The sequence below is a fragment of the Babylonia areolata genome, chromosome 1 (genome assembly GCF_041734735.1).
Source record: "Babylonia areolata isolate BAREFJ2019XMU chromosome 1, ASM4173473v1, whole genome shotgun sequence".
In the NCBI taxonomy this organism is placed as follows: domain Eukaryota; kingdom Metazoa; phylum Mollusca; class Gastropoda; order Neogastropoda; family Buccinidae; genus Babylonia; species Babylonia areolata.
Genome location: NC_134876.1, coordinates 73,900,134 through 73,918,838, shown reverse-complemented (window position 1 = coordinate 73,918,838; position 18,705 = coordinate 73,900,134). Strand labels below are relative to the sequence as shown.

At 42.1% G+C, this 18,705-nt stretch overlaps 2 protein-coding genes across 2 annotated transcripts in view; one reads left to right on the top strand and one right to left on the bottom strand.

Annotated features, from left to right (window-relative positions):
• Positions 1-18,705, bottom strand: part of LOC143287492 (GPI alpha-1,4-mannosyltransferase I, stabilizing subunit-like) — a 183,193-nt gene that overhangs the window by 99,403 nt on the left and 65,085 nt on the right. The gene's annotated exons all lie outside the window — the stretch shown is intronic.
• Positions 6,328-18,705, top strand: part of LOC143287451 (nucleosome-remodeling factor subunit BPTF-like) — a 41,214-nt gene continuing 28,836 nt past the window's right edge. Inside the window, exons 1-7 of the mRNA XM_076595451.1 lie at positions 6,328-7,678; positions 10,481-10,723; positions 11,847-12,052; positions 13,972-14,171; positions 15,436-16,015; positions 17,028-17,246; positions 18,062-18,445. Of these exons, the coding sequence (XP_076451566.1) occupies positions 6,687-7,678; positions 10,481-10,723; positions 11,847-12,052; positions 13,972-14,171; positions 15,436-16,015; positions 17,028-17,246; positions 18,062-18,445 (2,824 nt within the window). The 5' untranslated portion in view covers positions 6,328-6,686. The remainder of the gene's footprint in view (positions 7,679-10,480; positions 10,724-11,846; positions 12,053-13,971; positions 14,172-15,435; positions 16,016-17,027; positions 17,247-18,061; positions 18,446-18,705) is intronic.

The following is an 18,705-nucleotide window of genomic DNA, read 5'->3' as shown; positions in this document are numbered from 1 at the left end:
AAAGAAAAAAAAAGAAAAAAAAGATCAACAACAAAAAAACGCATTGAAAATCGACTGGGCTTATAAGGACGCAAGGCAACGATGCTTGGCATCACCCCTAACCTGAACTCGAACCTGATGAAGTTAGTTTAAACCGCTTTTCAAGTTCTTGATCAAATGATTTTTTTTTCAGTCTGTCTTCTTCTTCTTCTTCTGCGTTCGTGGGCTGCAACTCCCACGTTCACTCGTATGCACACGAGTGGGCTTTTACGTGTATGACCGTTTTTACCCCGCCATGTAGGCAGCCATACTCCGTTTTCGGAGGTGTGCATGCTGGGTATGTTCTTGTTTCCATAACCCACCGAACGCTGACATGGATTACAGGATCTTTAACGTGCGCATTTGCTCTTCTGCTTGCATATACACACGAAGGGGGTTCAGGCACTAGCAGGTCTGTACATATGTTGATCTGGGAGATCGTAAAAATCTCCACCCTTCACCCACCAGGCGCCGTCACCGTGATTCGAACCCGGGACCCTCAGATTGACAGTCCAACGCTTTAACCACTCGGCTATTGCGCCCGTCAGTCTGTCTTCATAGCTCAGGCTTCTTTCTCTTCTTCTATTACACGACCAACATCAACTTGCTGTCGTGGTTGATGCATGCTGGACGTTGTTGTTGTTGTTTTTTTGTCGGTCTGGTTTGGTTTGGTTTTGGTTTTGGTTTTTTGTTGTTGTTTTTTTTAGTAGTGTTTTTGTTTTTGTTTTTTTCAGCCCGTGAGTTTTGTTTCCCGGCATAACCCACCGTACTAACGACAGAACCCTTCGGACTCAGTGCCGGTGCACCGGTCATGGACTTCAGGGGCTTTGACGTGCGTATTTGATTCAGTATTCTCAGTTCGTACGTATACACACAAAATTTTATTAATGTGGTTCAGGCACGCAGGCTAGCGGTCTGCACATATGTTGACCTCGGGCGGGACTGAGACTGATCAGTGGAAAAAATCTCCACCCTGGCAGGCTTCACCTGCCGCTGCAGAGGTTCAAACGATGTCGCCGCCGGTGGAAACATGGCGGCCGCGTAGCCGGATCGAACTCAGGAAAATCGAGTGAGAATCCAGCTCTTACCATTCGGCCACCGCACCCGTCAGTCTCACTCCTCAGTCCAGTCGATCACCATTATATTCCTTTAGCGGCCGGCATTGTGAATTTGTCCGTTGAAACTCCTCTCTCTCTTTCCGACTCTCTCTCTCTCGGCAGTCAGTCTTTCTGACTGATCAGCCTCATCGTTTCCACATTCTAATGATGGTCATCAGTGGAACAAATGATTTAACAATTTGCCAAATGATTGTCTTCAGTTTTCTCCGAGCTGGCTGCTGGCGCAAAGAACTTCATTGATGGCGACCCCCCCCCCCCCCCCCACCCCAAAAAAAAAGCAAACGATGGACTGGCAATATTGCAGAATGAACAGAAAACCATTTGTAGAGACCCAGGCTTTGACACACAAACGATAGACCTGGATGAATCTGATGAATCTGGTGAACAGCTCTTTTGTGCTTCACCCCAATCACTCGACTCTTCACCGAGCTGATGGAAAATAAGATGTATGTTATAAGCAACCTTGTAACGCCCACCCGCTCTTTACACGAATGTCACCTTAAAGTTGGGGGTGGCTTTTATCCTAGATGGGAGCCCATTCTTTTACTTTCACCATACAATTCTGGCTGGGCGTTCACTGGAAGTTTCACTAGTCAGACTGGTGGTATCAAAAGGAAGTTCTTCAAATATTGTTAATTAATGTGTAATGGACATATTTCTGTACTAAGTCTCCCTTTTCTCTTTGCCTGTGTCCTTCATTCGTTCACCTCAGTTCCCCCCCCCCCTCCCACCCCCCCTCTCTCTCTCCCTTATTTATACACGCGCGCGCTCATTCAATTTTATGTGTTTGATAGAGACCGAGTGGAAGTGGAACACAAGGAAAAGGCCATCGGCGGAAATTGGCGTCATGGAGTTCATGGAGCTCTCACTTCGTTTTACATTGACACATCGACATCTCATGCTGGCGTTCTTTTCTTCCGGCATCTCCAGATCTAAACATGCACTGCTTCATAAGAAACAACACGATCACAAATACAACAGCGAATTACCATTACTTCATGACTACCAGCTGGGTTTGGCATGTCAGATGAGCAAGCAGCTGGACAAAGGAGTCCTTTGCTTCTGCGGTGACATGTTTCACTCATGACTATGAGTTCTTTTTTTTTTTTTTTCAAAGCAGAGGATGGACCGACGGTTCACAAGGTATTTCAAGGCCGGCACTCATTGTAACCCCAAACTGGGGATGGTCGTTTACTAGATGCTTGGCGCTTGGAAAGTAGTGTACACTTAATGCTACATTTAATATATTTTCCTATCTCATACCTTCACCGTCTCTGTTTCTCTATTACTCATTGTGCTACCCCTCATCTCCCAGTCTCGTTATTTCAGTCCGCCTCTTTCACATCTTCACTGGTATATTATCACTTATCGTGAAAAGACGCTGAAGAACATACACATTTCGCAACCCGGCCATTCTATTATCAGTATATACATGCATTTTATCATAAAGCATCTGCATACATTTGCGCAGTCATACGACCCCCAGATCCCACATCTCTCTCTCTCTCTCTCACACACACAACTGTGGCAAGCGACATATTCCCAATAGACAATAGACATTATATTCTTTTGATTGGTAATCGCTCTTGTGTGGATCCTTTCAAGTTAGATTTGCGGCTACTTCGAAAATCACCTTCATTTCATTTCTTTAATGGCTTATCTTACAATCCTCAAGACTCAGTTAATAATGATGGCAGTTATATACTGTTCAACATGACCAATGAATGTTAAGCAACATTCTTTTTAAAGTCGACTGTTTGTCTCCCCCCTCCCCGCCCCCGCCTCCCACCATAACACTCCTACACGCCCCGACGCCCCCACCCCACCTTTTTGAAGTCGCCATCTGGTCTACTGACTGGGTGTTAACAGTTGTGGGAAGGACAGTGTTGATCCGTCAAAGTGTGTGTGCGCGCCAGTTTGCATGTGCTGTGTGTGTGTGTTCGGCTGCCATGTACTCTGTGTGTGTGTGTGTGTGTGTGTGTGTGTGTGTGTGTGTGCGCGCGCGTCAAACTGAAGTAAAACTTTTATTTCATGATGGAACATTGCATAAGCAGCAACTGCATTTTTACATGAAGCCACATGAAAATGAAAAAAAAAGAAGTTAATCTGAATGAGAAATATCTATACATACACAAACAAAATACATATCTGCATAAGTTTCTCATTCAGGGCACACTAAGAAATGCCGCCGGCAAACACACATACTCGTGCACGATTACTTCAGCTCCATCCCATTTTACAAACACAGGCCCTAGTTTTACACAAACAGGCAGACACAGCCAACGCAAGCACGCACAAAACATTGTCAAATAATACATGAAGCAGTAGGCTAACAGATAACTGGGTTAGCATTACTATCCAGCTTTTAAATAATCAATTATACTATGTTTCTGAACAATTTTTCTTAAACATGCATTTGTTCGCAATATACCCCACGTTTTAAAGCAAGTGAATGGTTATTCAATAAATTCAAGTTCACCAGAGTACAAGAAGCTCATTTGTACAGGTTATTTCTTGATCGTGTAGGTGTGCATATATGCCCCCAATGATGTGTCTGTGGTCATCAGTTTTGAATGAGTCTGTAATATTTTTCGGGGCATTTAATTGTGTGTGTGTGTGTGTGTGTGTGTGTGTGTGTGTGTGTGTGTGTAAGCCCCGGATACTTGTGGGGTTTTTCAGTGTTGTTTTTTTGGTGTGATTGCCGTTCGTATTTGCAATTCAGTTCCTCAGTCGCCTCACTGAGTATTGTATTGGTGTATCGCGATCATAGACTGATACTAGTATTGCTGTATATATAGCTTCCCTCCCCCCTCCTCTTGATGTTTTGTTGTTGTTGTTGTTGTTTTGGCTGCCCCATCATCTGCACCATTTCAGTGGCATTACTCCTACGCCGCTCATTTTGATTCCCCCATACACGCCGGGCCACACCCTGGTTCGTCCGTCACAGTTCCAGCGTCCGACGGTCGGCAGTCCGCAGGGAACCATCGATGTTAGGTCGCCAGGAGGCCACACACCAAAGGAGACCCTGCACTGCTGCTGAGTCACTTTCGGTGGTGTTCAGTGGTGCCTGTTCTGATTTAACGTACTTAGGACACCACCTACTAAGCCCCCTACTAACGATAATAGTGGCTTAGTCGCAGAGCCAGACTGAGTGAGCCGTCCCTCCCTCGAAACTGAGGTCACTATGAGAGCAGGGCATGAAAGGCCACAGACTTTGAGACTGTTTTGTTTATATTGATGATGATGGAGGAGGAAGATGACGATGACGATGTTGCCATGGAGGTCCATTTTGGTTTGGGACTGAGTGACAAGGCTGTACTCTATGCAGCTTCCTGTCATAACGATATCCCAGCGTTAACCGGCAAGCCCGAGAGATACAGACACTTGCAGTGTTGGTCAAGTAATTAGAGCAACACACCCAAATACACATCCTTGAAGTGGATTACACTCGACTGTGTGGTCCCAGTCTCCCCATTTAAGCCCACAGCACACTCAACTCTGGCCGGGTAGGAGCCGGCCACTGCCGGACGGGCCCGCCGAAAAACTGACCCACCTCCGCTGCCGGGGATTCGACCCCGCGTCCTCCCAGCCGTCAGTCCGCGACGCTAACCACTTCGCCACGGCGGCTGGTTCCTCTTGATGTCTTTATGTCAGTGTCCGACTGAGTCATGATTTGTCACTACACGGTAGTTGGCCGCCGCGGCGGCGGCCGGTATGTCAAGTTATTTGTGTATTGCAATATCGTATTCAGTGGTTTCATAGAAGGCACGCTTAGAGACTATGCCGGCGTTTCAACTGACCAGCCCAAAGCACTTTGAACTGAAATAATAACCACGGCGTCAGTCCGGCAAACTGACACAAACCACAACTGACAAAAACGCACGACACAGTGGACTCCAGTCAAGACAGTGACCGCAAGTAGGCCAACATATGAGTCGGCCAAAGAATGACAACCAACTGGAATGGAGTACCTTGATTATGCATAGACTTCTTGAAAAGGAATGTTTTTAGATTTGACATTGTTTTATATAACTGATGTGAGCGGTGTGGTAATGAAAAAGCATTGAATTTCCAGACCCGGTAGCCGGCCTGCCGCGGTGTGAAGCTTACAGCTGACTGAGAACCGTAAAAGCTCTCCGGCCAGGCCCATGTGCTTCTCTGTTAAAATTGGGAACGCAAAATATTCTTCTCGTCAGCGGCAGAAGAGCGGATAATGGAGACATCGAATTTGAGGTCCGGTCTACAAAATTAAACTCGCTAGCTCAGTTCAAGACTGTACTGCCCCGCCGTGGAGTCACTCAAACTGACAACTGACTCACCTCAGAGATGATTAACTGGTCTCAGTTGAGTCTTTAGGTCGGGGATATATTATTGAGGAGCAGTTCCAGAAATTACATGAAATCAGACTTGAGGTCTTGTATTGTATTCTCTTTTTCGATAGAAAGCCAATGAGCAATGAATTTGGCGGCGGCCGCAAATAATCTGGACTTCGTTTTAGATAGCCAAAAAGATGAGTGCTGTTTTAACATATCATTACTGACCCTGCTATGTTTTGATCAAATATGCCAAAATACGAGAGCTAAGCAAAATAGAAATAAACGTACGATAAAGATTGGGAGTTCGTGTGTCGCGCCAAGCAGAAACTCAAACTGACACAGCTGCTGTTAGATAGGCAGAACTAGTTACATGATGACCTCCACTTGACATGCCCCGCAACTCGTGCTAACAAATAAATCGAAGGGAGATAAACTTGGGAACTAATCCAAAAGATCTTATCTTTAACCATCCTCCCTCGGTTTTTGAAAAGCAAACATGAAAAAAGGGAGAAAAAAATAGGCATTCAGTAGGTAAATCGTGTAGACTGCGCTTTGTTTCTTCACACTTTTTTTGAACGTTTGTGCCTCATTAATATTATGTGCTCACATCTCGTTCTCTAGGCGAGATAAAGCGAGACTAAAGAAATAAGACAAAGTATTTGATTGGTCTGCAAGAAATAAAGGAATCGGGAAAAATCATTCACAATGTCCCAAATGATTATAGCTTCTTTAGATCTTTTGAATAACAGAACAACAAGCAACACTACAGACACACAGCTAAAATTCGTGGTATTGTTAAAGTGGAAAATAAATCAGAAAAATGTTAAAATGAGTCAATTGAGGCCGCGCCAATCAAATCAAAGCTCTCTAGCGATGCACCTGCTTTGCTTTACGGTGTTGGAAGAATGAAAACGTAGAGAATTTGAAGCTACGGTATAGTTCCTGTCAAAAGTGTTGCATGGGTCTTGTCTGGAGATGTAAGATAAGGTAATACTGCGCTCTCACGTGCCGGAATTGGCAGTTCCAAGGGATAAAATACCGAAAAAACGAAGTGGAGAACGCTTTGATAGGCCATTTTGATCACGTGACCAGTGTTTAGGAAAAATGGCGGCTTCCTAAAATTTTCAACATGGACACTAAAACAATTTACACTAACTACAGGTATGTGCTGGAGAATCGAATTTGCTGCATTTCGGTGCTCTAGGGTCTTATCTCCTCAGAGAAAAAGCTAGAAATGTCGAGCAGAGGGAGGCGAGCACGAGGTCGGCCTCCAAAAACGCCGTTGTCCAGCAATCGTACAAATTTTCTCCGAAAACCGAAAGCGTTTACAACTGGAAGTGATGGCAATGGTTTCAATGAAACTTCTGGGAACGGATCGCCGTCGAATCTGCACAGCTATAGAAGCTACAACAGCAGAGGAAGGGGTCGAGCTGCAGCCCAAAGAAGCCGCATTTTTGTGAGCCATTTGATAGCTGATGACGATGACCTGTCGTCTGTGGCAGATGTTGAAAATGATGATCGGGCAAGCGATATAACTGATTTAGACAACACTGACAACTTCAGGTCAGACGACTCCTGTGCAGAAACAGATGATGATTATCTGAGTGATGAAAGCTTGAGCACAATTAGTAGTTTTAGCAGGAGAAAAATCTTTTCAAAGCGTCCGAAAACTCCCGAGTTGCTGGACGACAAAGACATCCCTCCTCTGGAACTCCCAGCAAGTGCTACGGATCTGATCATACCATCTGAACATGTTCTCCAGGCTGTAGGTATTTATGAAGTTTTAAGACACTTCAGAACAATACTCAGGCTCACACCATTTATCTTTGAAGATTTTTGTGCATCACTTGTCTGTGATGAGCAGTGCACTCTAGTCGCAGAAATCCACATTTGTTTGTTGAAAGCAATTTTTAGAGAGGAAGAAAGCAACAACAATCTGTTTGGTCCCCATGACAACAAAGACAGCATCAACATATGTTTATTCTTTCTGGATGGGATGACTTGGCCAGAAATCGCAAGATCATACTTAGACAGTGAGAGGCATCCAGAATTCAGAGCTGCTTTACCTGCATTGACATCACCAAACTTTCCTTTTGTTCCACTGGCAGAAAAACTGCAAGTACTTCAAACTCTCACCGATCTCTTTTTGACCACCAACAATGTTCGCATGGAAATCACCAATGAAGGCAACATCCGCTATGACGATCATTGTCGTGCTTGTCACAAGTAAGTATACCTCAATCATACTCATATTGACATAAACAGAAGTGTGTTCTGCTGTTACTTGTATTGTTTATTTGTTGAGAATCAGGGTTAGCAGTAGGGTGGGAAAGAAGAAAAACAAGCCACTTATTTGACATTTAGCTCTAAAGTAGTCAGTATTAGAAAATAAAAAAAATTTTATGTTTCATTTGATAATGATATATTGTATGTATACTATTGCAGTTCAAAACATTAGCTGGGTATCTTTTTTTACTTTTTTATTGTGGAACCAAGGCAAACCATGGGAAAAAGAGACAGTAAAAATTGAAGTAAAAATAAAAATTCATGAGACTATACAAATTACAATCTCAGAAGATGTTAATTGTTATAAATACAAATGCAGAAAGATATTGGTTTGGATTACTCCTAATATTAGTCAGAATAGATATTTCTCATTAGATTTGTCTCAGTGATTTGCTCTGATTCAGGCTGCTCTCATGTTCCTGTACATGTCTGTTTTAATTTGTTTTTCCAATCATCATTAAAGTAAAGCAGATTTTTCTTCATAATTTTGCCAGGACAGCTCTTATGTCTCTTATTGCTTTGTGTTCTTTCACAGGTTTAGTCTTTATTAGTCATTGCACGTTGTACGCTGGACCTTAGTTTAATCTCATCTGAAACTAATACTAGTAGTGGCACCCCAGTCACCACTCCAGGTCTTGTGGAGGGAGTAAAGCTAAAAGTCTCAGTCTGTGCATGAATTGAACATGGGAAACTCTTCCTATTCAGACTCTTAATTTGTCTAAGCCACAATACACAGATTTGTCAGTGTCATGTATGTCCAAAGCCTGAATGTGACAAGTTGGTTAAGTTGTTGAAAAACTATCAGGAAATTATGTGCGTGGGCAGGGTAGCTGGCTAGTGGTTGGTGCATGTCAGTGTGAAAGTTGACAATGACGCATGTTAATGTTAGTGTGTGTGGGAGGGGAGGTGTGGTTTATTGGGCAAATGGTGTTTTTAGATGTGTAAAGGTGAGTGGTGTTTGTGTCAGAAAGATGGTGAGAGATACAGATGGTAGTGGGAGTGGATTGTCATTGTAGGTGCTGGTGTGAATATGAATTATAATTTGTTGAATGTGTGTGATTTCATGCACATGATACAAACTTTTAGTGTGCGTGTGTGTGAGGGTGGGATAAACAGAATTCTGTAGTGTTAGGAGGAGGTTGAAGTGTGGTTATTATAACTTTTACTAGTTTTAGTCTGATTGATAATTGTAATTTGTATTAATACCATTCAGTGGTACAGGGGTTGTGTACTCCAGTGCCCTTTGACGTGTGTATTTGTAAATTGTGATGTGTGTCAATGTGAATGTACATGGATGTGTCACTGTGTGTGTGATGGTTTGTGTGTGCGAGGGTGGTAAACTGGTATACTGTAATTAGTGTAAATTGTGTTATTTGGAGGGTGTAGGTTAACAAGGGGAGTTATGCATGTCACTTGTCGTGTGTCTGTTTGCCTTTGCATGTGCATACATACAATGATACCTGTATATGTTTGTGTCTGTGCCAGTCAGTATGTGAAAACATATGTATGTGCATATATGTCCAGATTTTTTAGTATACTTTTCTTTTATTTGTATCACACTTCACAGTGAGTGTGTGTGTGTGTACGTATACATGTGTGCACTGATAAATGTGTGTGTGTGTGTGTTTTCATTCTTTTGCTTAACATCTATCCACATTTGTGATTTTAGATGAAAATCTATCATCTTCCCCACCCCACCAATGCCTCAGTTAAATCATCACAGATCACTACTTTCCCTGTTCCTCTCTCCTCAATTAGCATAAAAAAGAATATAAGTTATAAGCAATATGAAATAAGCTAACTAGTCAACTACTGAACTTGTAGAATTACAACAGAGAGCTAATGGGGCTCCAAAATAAACTCTGAACTATTTCAAACACATGTTGATTGCCATATAATACATTTCTAATGGAAGCAGATGGAATTGCAGATTTTGTAAATGACATAGGTAAATATAGTTTTAACTGTTCACATTTATGGATGATATGTACAGGGGTAATTTCATTACCATAGATGCAAGTCACATTAGCAGTATATTTTGTTTTTTATGGCATCCAGTCATAGTCTGTATATTATTAGACTGGTGAGCCTTCTACTACTGTGTGTGTGTTTGTGTGTGTATGCATGTGTGTGTCTAAAATAATCAAATGAGGCCTGTAAAGTGCCAGTGGTTAAATGATAGAAAACCCTGTCTGTTTACTAAATTTCAACCTTGTTTTGCCTTTTGTTTCATCTTTCAAGTTTAAAACCAGTTATCATGTTCTGATGTTGCTAACTGAATAGTTTTTGTGAGGTGCTGCATGAAATTATACTTTCTTAATTTGTAACTGATTTGAAAAAAAAAGAATCTATAAGATATTTGTCTAGAGCAGCAGGATTTCACTTTTGTAACTTAAAAAAAAAAGTACATTCACATGGATACACATTCAGATGAATTAAAGATTTAATTGTCTGTTTGAAGCCTTTGTTCTACTGATTTATGTCTGACACTTCATGGCACATAATATGTATTTGTTTACACACATACACACACACACTCACACACACACTCACACACTGACACACACTCAGTCACAGTGACACACACATGCTGGCACACGCACATGTACATGCAAGTTTTCATACTCATATAGTATTTCTTACACTGTTTTAGAAGGAAGGAAGAAAGAAAGAAAGATAAAGAGAATATTGACGGGAGTGGTGACTTATGTATTATTTTAAAGATTTTTTTGTGGCTTTCAGACTTGGGGACTTGCTGTGCTGTGAGACCTGCTCGGCAGTCTACCACCTGGCCTGTGTGGACCCTCCTATGGAGCAAGTCCCAGATGAAGACTGGTTATGCAGCGTGTGCCGTGCCCACCAGGTCAAGGGGGTCACTGACTGCAGCTCAGAAGCTGAGAGAAGTGGTTTGTTATGTCGTCAGGAGCCCATAGGATATGACCGTCATACCAGAAAGTACTGGTTTCTGTGTCGACGAATCATTGTGTAAGTGGTGACAGATTTTGAAACATGGACAATTTTTACTGTTAACTTACTGTAGATAGATCAATGCCTCTTGGGTGGACAGGCGTGAATGTGCATGTAAATACACATGCACAGACACATACACATGCACACGCATGCTGGCGCGCGCGCGCACACACACACACACACACACACACACACACACACACACACACACAAACTTGGTGAAAGTATGTACACACATTTAAAAAAAGACATTCGCACACACAATACACACACATTTATTTGAAATATCTTCAAGTTATCACACACAGCAGTGCTTCAATTTTAGTGGTTGAAACAACAAAAAGAAGGGCTCACATTATGTATTATTGCTGGGAATCAGAGAAAGGGTCAGGTACCACAAAATGAAGGATTCAACAAGACATTATATATTGTTGAAAGGATGTAGAACAATAGGAGTGTGGTTCCACAGTGTGAAGGCTCACATTTCATCATACCAGAATTATTGAAAGGAATTAAAACTGTGGTACTACAAAATGAAGGTTCACATTATATGAATTGTTAGAATGGATTAGAAATATGGTACTGCAATGTGAAGGTTCACATTACAATTCACATAATAATAAAAAAATTAAAAAAAATCATACGAATTATAATGTTTGGAATTACTTGATTTGATATGTGGTCAGTTATATTTATAGGTATTTTTGGAAGGAACTGGGAAAGAATGACAACTTGAAGGATTGCATTATGTGCAGTGTTGGAAGTAATTAGAAATGTGATGCAACGTGAAGACTCATAATGTCTTATTAATATTTATTAGATGTATTGTTGCAGGGAATCAGAGAAAAGTGTGGCACTTCATTTTGAAGGCTCACACTAGATGTACTGTTGCAGGGAATCAAAGAAAGAAGTGTGGCACTAGAGCAGGAAGGCTTACATTAGATGTATTGTTGCAGGGAGTTGGAGCAAGAAGTGTGATACTTCAGCAAAGGCTCACATAGATGTGCTGTTGCAGGGAATCAGAGAAAGAAGTGTGGCACTTCACCATGAAGGCTCACATAAATGTATTGTTGCAGGGAATCAGAGACAGAAGTCTGGTATTTCAGCATGAAGGCTCACATTAGATGTATTGTTACAGGGAATCGGAGAAAGAAGCGTGGTACTTCAGTACGAAGGCTCACATAGAAGAGCTGATGGAGACTCTAGATGGGGACCGATGGGAAAAGGAGTTGCTGATGTCTCTGCAGGAAATGAAGGATGACATCTTGAAACAGGTGGCCATCACTGAAGAACTGACTGAAAGCAACAAAGCAAGCAAAAAATCGATCATGGAAATTGAAACAGGTACACAGTCAAGGATTATTTTTTCTTTGCATTTGCTTATGTTTGTGCACAGTGCTGTTCTGTGTACTAACCTCGTTTCAGTTTTGTGTATGCTTGTGTGTGTGTGCACAGACCTCCCTACTGCTATGTTTTGAGCATTGTAAGATGTGCCGAGCTTCAGAATGCTACTCTTATAATAAAAATGTTATGTTAAGTTGCACAAATTTGTATTTGTATTTCTTTTTATCACTACAGATTTCTCTGTGTGAAATTTGGGCTGCTCTCCCCAGGGAGAGCGCGTCGCTACATTACAGTGCCTCCCATTTTTTTGTATTTTTCCTGCATGCAGTTTTATTTGTTTTTCCTATCGAAGTGGATTTTCCTACAGAATTTTGCCAGGAACAACCCTTTTGTTGCCGTGGGTTCTTCTACGTGTGCTAAATGCATGTTGCACATGGGACCTCGGTTTATCGTCTCATCGGAATGACTACCATCCAGACCACCACTCGAGGTCTGGTGGAGGGAGAGAAAATATGGGCGGCTGAGCCGTGATTCGAACCAGTGCACTCAGATTCTCTCACTTCCTTGGCAGATGCGTTACCTCTTAGCCATCACTCCACTTATCTAGCAAAATCAAGGAGTGATTCATTATAATAGAAGAAAATGATAAAAATAAAGATGAATTCCAAAAGCTAACTGGTACAAAATGGGGATATTCAGTTACGGCATTAGTGGCACTTAATTATCAGCAATTTGACATTAAAACATGGTTTGATTTCATTGGAATAAACTTGTTAAGTGAGAGCATTTATAAGCAACATGATCTCTATCTGTCTGTCTTCTTTCTCATCTGCATGTTTGTTTCTGTGTGAAGTGTTTGTTAAGCATTTGTAATTTCTGTCATGAAGTATCCAGTCTGGAAAGTCATAACAAAGATAGGAAAAGGAACTGAAAGGCATTACTCCCATGCCACTTGAGTTCCCCATCCACAGCCACAGTTGGTTTCATCTGGCACAGTCACAGTCAGTCTCAGCAGTATGCAGGGAACTATTGATATTTGGTCACCAGGTTGTCACACTCCAGAGGAGACCTAGCACCACTGTTCAGTCACATTTGGTGTTCTTTGGTGCCTGTTCTGATTTAACATACTAAGGACATCACCTACCAATTCCCCTACTGATGACAATAATTGCTTAGTTGCGGAGTCAGTTGGAGACAGCCACCACATCTTTCCAACAACAGCCTCCCATGGATCTGCCAACACTGGAGACTTTGATAGGACTTGGCTCGAGCATGAAATAGAGAGGGATCAAAACTGGGGTAACCATGAGAGCAGGGCATGAAAGGCCACAGACATAGGGACAAGTTTTTTTTATGATGACGGTGGAGGATGATAATGATGTTGCTATGGGGGTCCATTTTGGGTTTGGGACAACATGACAAGGCTGTTCTCTTCACTTCCTTTTATGATATCCTGGCATTAACCAGGTGTAAGGGATACACTTGCAGTGTTGGTCTGGAAATTGTAACTACACACTCAAAGACACATCCTCTAAGTGGATGATACTTCACAGTATGACAGTTTATGCCTAGTATAGTACACTTGCCTCTAGATAGGAGCTGGCTGTGAGCCGAAAAATGCCATCCCCACTGGTTATCAAACCCACATCCTCTCAGCCGCAATTCTGTGATGCTAACAACTTTTCACAGTGGCTGGTCTGTTCCTCTGTTGTTGTTCTGATGCTCTTTCTGCAGAGAGCGATTGAGGTGTGGGAAGTTCTCTGCAATAAGCTATATTATGTCTGAGTAATGTATGCATTGCGTGTGAAATTCTCAGCAGGAGAGAGAGCATTTGGACAATCAGAACATCCAAAGTAAAATGAGGGAATGATTTTTTTGTCATTCTCAGTGTCTGAATTGTGTGTCGACTTTCTCTTCAGGTCAGCTTGTGAAAATACAGACAGAACGAGCACAGAAGAAAGCACAGGAGGAAGCAGAGCGTCGAGAGCGAGAAGAGGAGGAGCGAAAGAGGAGGGAAGAGGAAGAGGAGAAGCGGAGACTGCAGGAGCTGGAGGTTGGAGCAGAGACAACCATAGGTGCCAGCAAGGAGGGAGAGAGCACCAGTATAGGTGATGTGGAGGTAGGGCATGTCTAATGAAGGCCACTCACACTGCAGTGGGGAAAGCTGCAGCATTAGTGCAGGACAGTGTTAGACAAGTAATGTAGGGTACATGTTTAGAGCATTGCAGTGCCAAAATGTTCGTAGGCTACATTTTTATTGTAGTACCAGGCAGATAATTCAGAGGGATACATGTCCAGAGTAGTGCTAAATCAGTACTTCAGTCATATGCATCTCAACTAGTACTTCATCTGGATATATTTCTAGAGCAGCCAGTGTTGCAGAAGAATGTATGCATAGAGCAGTGCTAGGCCAGTAATGTAGTAGGATGATGCGCATGGCAGTGCTTAGCCAGTACTTTTGTGTTATACACTTCTAAAGCAGTACTAAGCCATTATTGTTGTGTTGTACACATGGAAAGATGAGAAGAAGTGCTTGGCCAGTGCTGTTGCAGGATCTATAGACAGATATGTAGAACAGTGCTAAGCCAGTACTGTAGAATACATGTTAAGAGCACAAAGACAGTTGTTAAACAACGTCACTTGTTGCTAGATGAAAATTTGAGCTCTGAATTTTAACTTTATTGTTGTTGCTTTTCTCTTCTAGGGAGAAGATATTCAATGAGTTTTTCTGATTTTTGATATGGAAAACCTAACCTAAGGAAAAGGTTAAAACATTATATTGCTTAAATATTAGAAGAAAAAAAATGAATATTGATCAATGTAATGTGCCAGTTCAGTTCAATTCAGTTACTCAAGGAGGTGTCACTGCATTTTCACAAATCCATATATACGCTACACATCTGCAAAGCAGATGTCTGACCAGCAGTGTAAACCAACATGCTTTATCAGGCCTTGAGCAAAAATAAGATAAATTGAAATTAGAAAAGATACATAAATAGATAAGGAATTAAATTAATGAATTCATAAATTAAAATAGTAAAGAGAAAAATGAAATAAAATAAATATCTTTTTTTTTTTTTTTTTTTTTGAAGTGTGCCTTAGATGGGAGTATTAAGATTCCAACTTTTGGCTCTGCAGAACATTGGGTTGAGTTAATGAAGTTTTCACATAATTTTTCGCAGTAAATGTATTGATAATCAAAATGAGTCCCAGTCCCTACCCCCATGCACAGACAACTTTTCTTTTTATGTGTAAAGCACTGTCCTGTTTGGGAATATAGGCAAAACCATTATTTAGATGTTGATCACTAGGTCATATCATGTTCACTTGCACCTCTGTATAAAGTAATAGAACATCTTTCATCAGAGGTGTTTCATGTGCAGATGAGATGTGTGGATGGGACAGCTGCTAGTGACACTGGAACAAGCCTCTTCAGCAGCAATAGCACTCAGGTCATCACCACCACCACCACCACTCTCCTCTCCCATGCTACCACAAACCTTGGTACTGACAACACCTCTAGCCAAATGAAAGAGGTGAAAACCACCACCACTACCACCACCCTCATCACCACAACCTCGACCACCAACAGCAGCATCATCCATAACAATTCTTCTTCAGCCGACAATGAGGCCGACTTCACAGTGCCTCATAACCACACCAAGCCCCTAACAGAGCCCAGTGGAGACAGTTCAGCCAATCAGGGAGGAGAAGGTGGGGCCAGCAGCAAGGAGGGAACCAAGGTGGTCAGTCTGCAGTCCCTCATGCCCAATGTCAAGGCCACCAGTCTGCAGGTCGCAGACAAGGGTGGGGGGGCAGGCAAGGGCCCCAAGACAGTGTTGGTGGTCAACCGTGATGGAGGCAAGGTGATGCTGCAGGTAGCGGCCCAGTCTGTGGAGAGGACAACAGAGGATAGCAGTGGTGGGCAGGAGACCAACAATACGACCAGCACCCTACCCTCAGGTCAGTGGTCCTCTGTAGCTAGAACCAAGGCAACAGGCAGGAAACAGTTACTTTGTGCACATACAGTATGATACTTCCATGAAGAGAGGAAGGAGTAAAATCATTTATGTGTGCACATGCAGTTTACACATACCTGCAATGAGAACGGTATAACAACCTTTACGATGTGCACATGCAGTATGTGTGAGAAGGGCATAACCATGGTTACTATGTACACACGGCAATGAGACCAGTATGGTATGACAATGTTAATGTCACTGATGTGTGGTTTGACTAGTATTGTAGTATGACAAGTATGTTATGACTGGTGTTACAGTTTGATTTGTGTGGTATGACTGGTGTTACTGTGTGACGAGTAAGTGGTATAATTGGTGGTACAGCGTAACTAATTATCTATGACTGGTGTTATAGTATTTTGTGTTTACAGTGTCACTTTTTTTTGGTATGTCTGGTGTGTGGAATTGTCACTTGTGTCAAACGAGGTTTGTGTCACAGTATCACTAGTAAAATATGACTGACATGTGATTTGTATAGTATGACTGTTAAGCGTGACTGATGTGATGCAACGGGTGTTATGGTAGGACTGGAGTGGTATGACTTGTGTTGTGCAACTTGTGTGCCATGACTGATGTTACAGTGGGACTAATACGATATGACTGGTGTTAGAGTTCAACTAGTGTGTTGCGACTAACAGTTAACCGCGCAAGCAGTGTGATGTGACTGGTGTTATATTATGACATGTGTTACAATGCAGCTAGTGTGGTATGACTAATGTTATATTGTCCAGCAATTTTGTTGTGACTGATGTTACCATGTGACGAGTGTGGAGTGACTGGTGTTAAAATGCAACTTGTGTGACTAAGGTTACTCAAACAGTGCAGCTCTTTTGTTGTGACTGAAAGTGATGTTACTATGTGACTAGTGTGGTGTGACTTGTGTTATGTACTGTGAACTGTAGTGTGACTGGCATCGTAACGAAATGGTGAGACCTAAACCTGAAGGTTGTGTTCAGGTCTGGAGACTCGACGTATCCTGACCCGCTCCAAGACTGGGTCCCTGACCCCAAAGCAGTTCACAGACTCCATCACCACCACTACAGCCTCAGTCAAAATGACCAGCAAAACCACTGATGATGTGCTCTTCATAAACAAAGATGGAGAAATCAGCCGTGTCACTCGCAGTAAAGTGATCACATCCTCTGCTTTGTCCACTTCACAGTTCTACAGGCTGGGTAAGGTTGTGTTCTGCTGCTTTGTCTATCTCACTGTTCTGTAGACTTGGTAGTCAGTGCTGCTGGGAAACTGCCATTCAGAACTTTTACATGGTCTTTTTCCTCAGATCATAATTGTCAGCAGATTTTCTATTAGACATTTCAAAGTTAAGCACCTTCAGTTTTGCATTTTTATAAATGTGCATTGGAATGGAAGAGGATACAAGTTACACTAGACAGGAATGGAGGAAAACTACAAATGACACCAGAGGCCACAAGACATACCTCAGTTGGTATTTCACAGAATATTTAATAACATGTATTTGATAAGTGTGTGCAGGAGGGAGATTACAAGTATCAGAAATATTCTGTAATGTTAAGTGTACAAGTACATGAAGTATAGCTGTTTACATTATGGGATAAAAACTGCTGTATGTGTACATACAAATTATACCAGACAGGAATGGAGGGAGACAACAATTCATTCCATAGGCCACAAGGCGTACCTGAATTGGTATTTCACAGTATGGTTAATAACATGTATGTAATAAGTTAGTGCAGGAGGGAGATTACAAGTCATACCAGTATCGGAATTACTCAGTAATTTTAAGTGTACTAGTAAATGAAGTATGGCTGTAAATAGTAAATGAAGTATGGTGGGATAAAAACTGCTAAACATATAAAAGTTCACTTGTACACATGAGCGAACATGGGATTTGCAGCCCATGAACACTGAAGAAGAAGAAAATGTGTGTGTTGAGGTATGATGGAGGCTACAAGTCTTTCCATAATTTTTTTGTATTTCACCATAATGTTAATTCTATAACTGTGTGCAGGAATGGAGGGAGGCTATAAGTCATACCAAAATCAGTATTCCACAAACACATTAGCTCTCAACAAGCACCAGCACAATGAGGAGCGAGACAAGAGACGCCATCTTTCCCACAAGTTCTCTCTTACTCAGGCTAGCGAATTCAAGTGGAATGGTTCAGTGTATGGCAACCGGTCAATCATCATGGCCACGTTACGTCTGAGCATCATTCAGCTGGAGAATAACATTCCTGCAGCCTTCCTGCATCCAAACTGGAGCATCCATCGTCAGAATTGGCAGAAAGCTGTGCACATGTGTCAGAGTGCGCAAGACTTTGCTCTGGCTCTGGCCATTCTTGAAACATGCATGAAGCCGGTGCTGTTCAACCCTGTCTGGCATGAATCTCTGGGTGAGTCCTTCCGTCTGTGTGTGTGTGTGTGTGTGTGTGTGTGTGTGGAGTGGACAGGAATGCATTTGTAAAACAGTACCTGGAATGTGCATCCCACACTTTTACTTGTTCATCAGCTGGATTAAATATTTTTCAAACATTCTGCATCTGCCAACACCTTTGGAAAGTTACAAGCAGGGTTGTTTGAGTTGGACATTTTCGGTGATAAATATATGCGTGTTTCATGGACAGGTCATTGTGTGTTCTTTACAAACATGAAG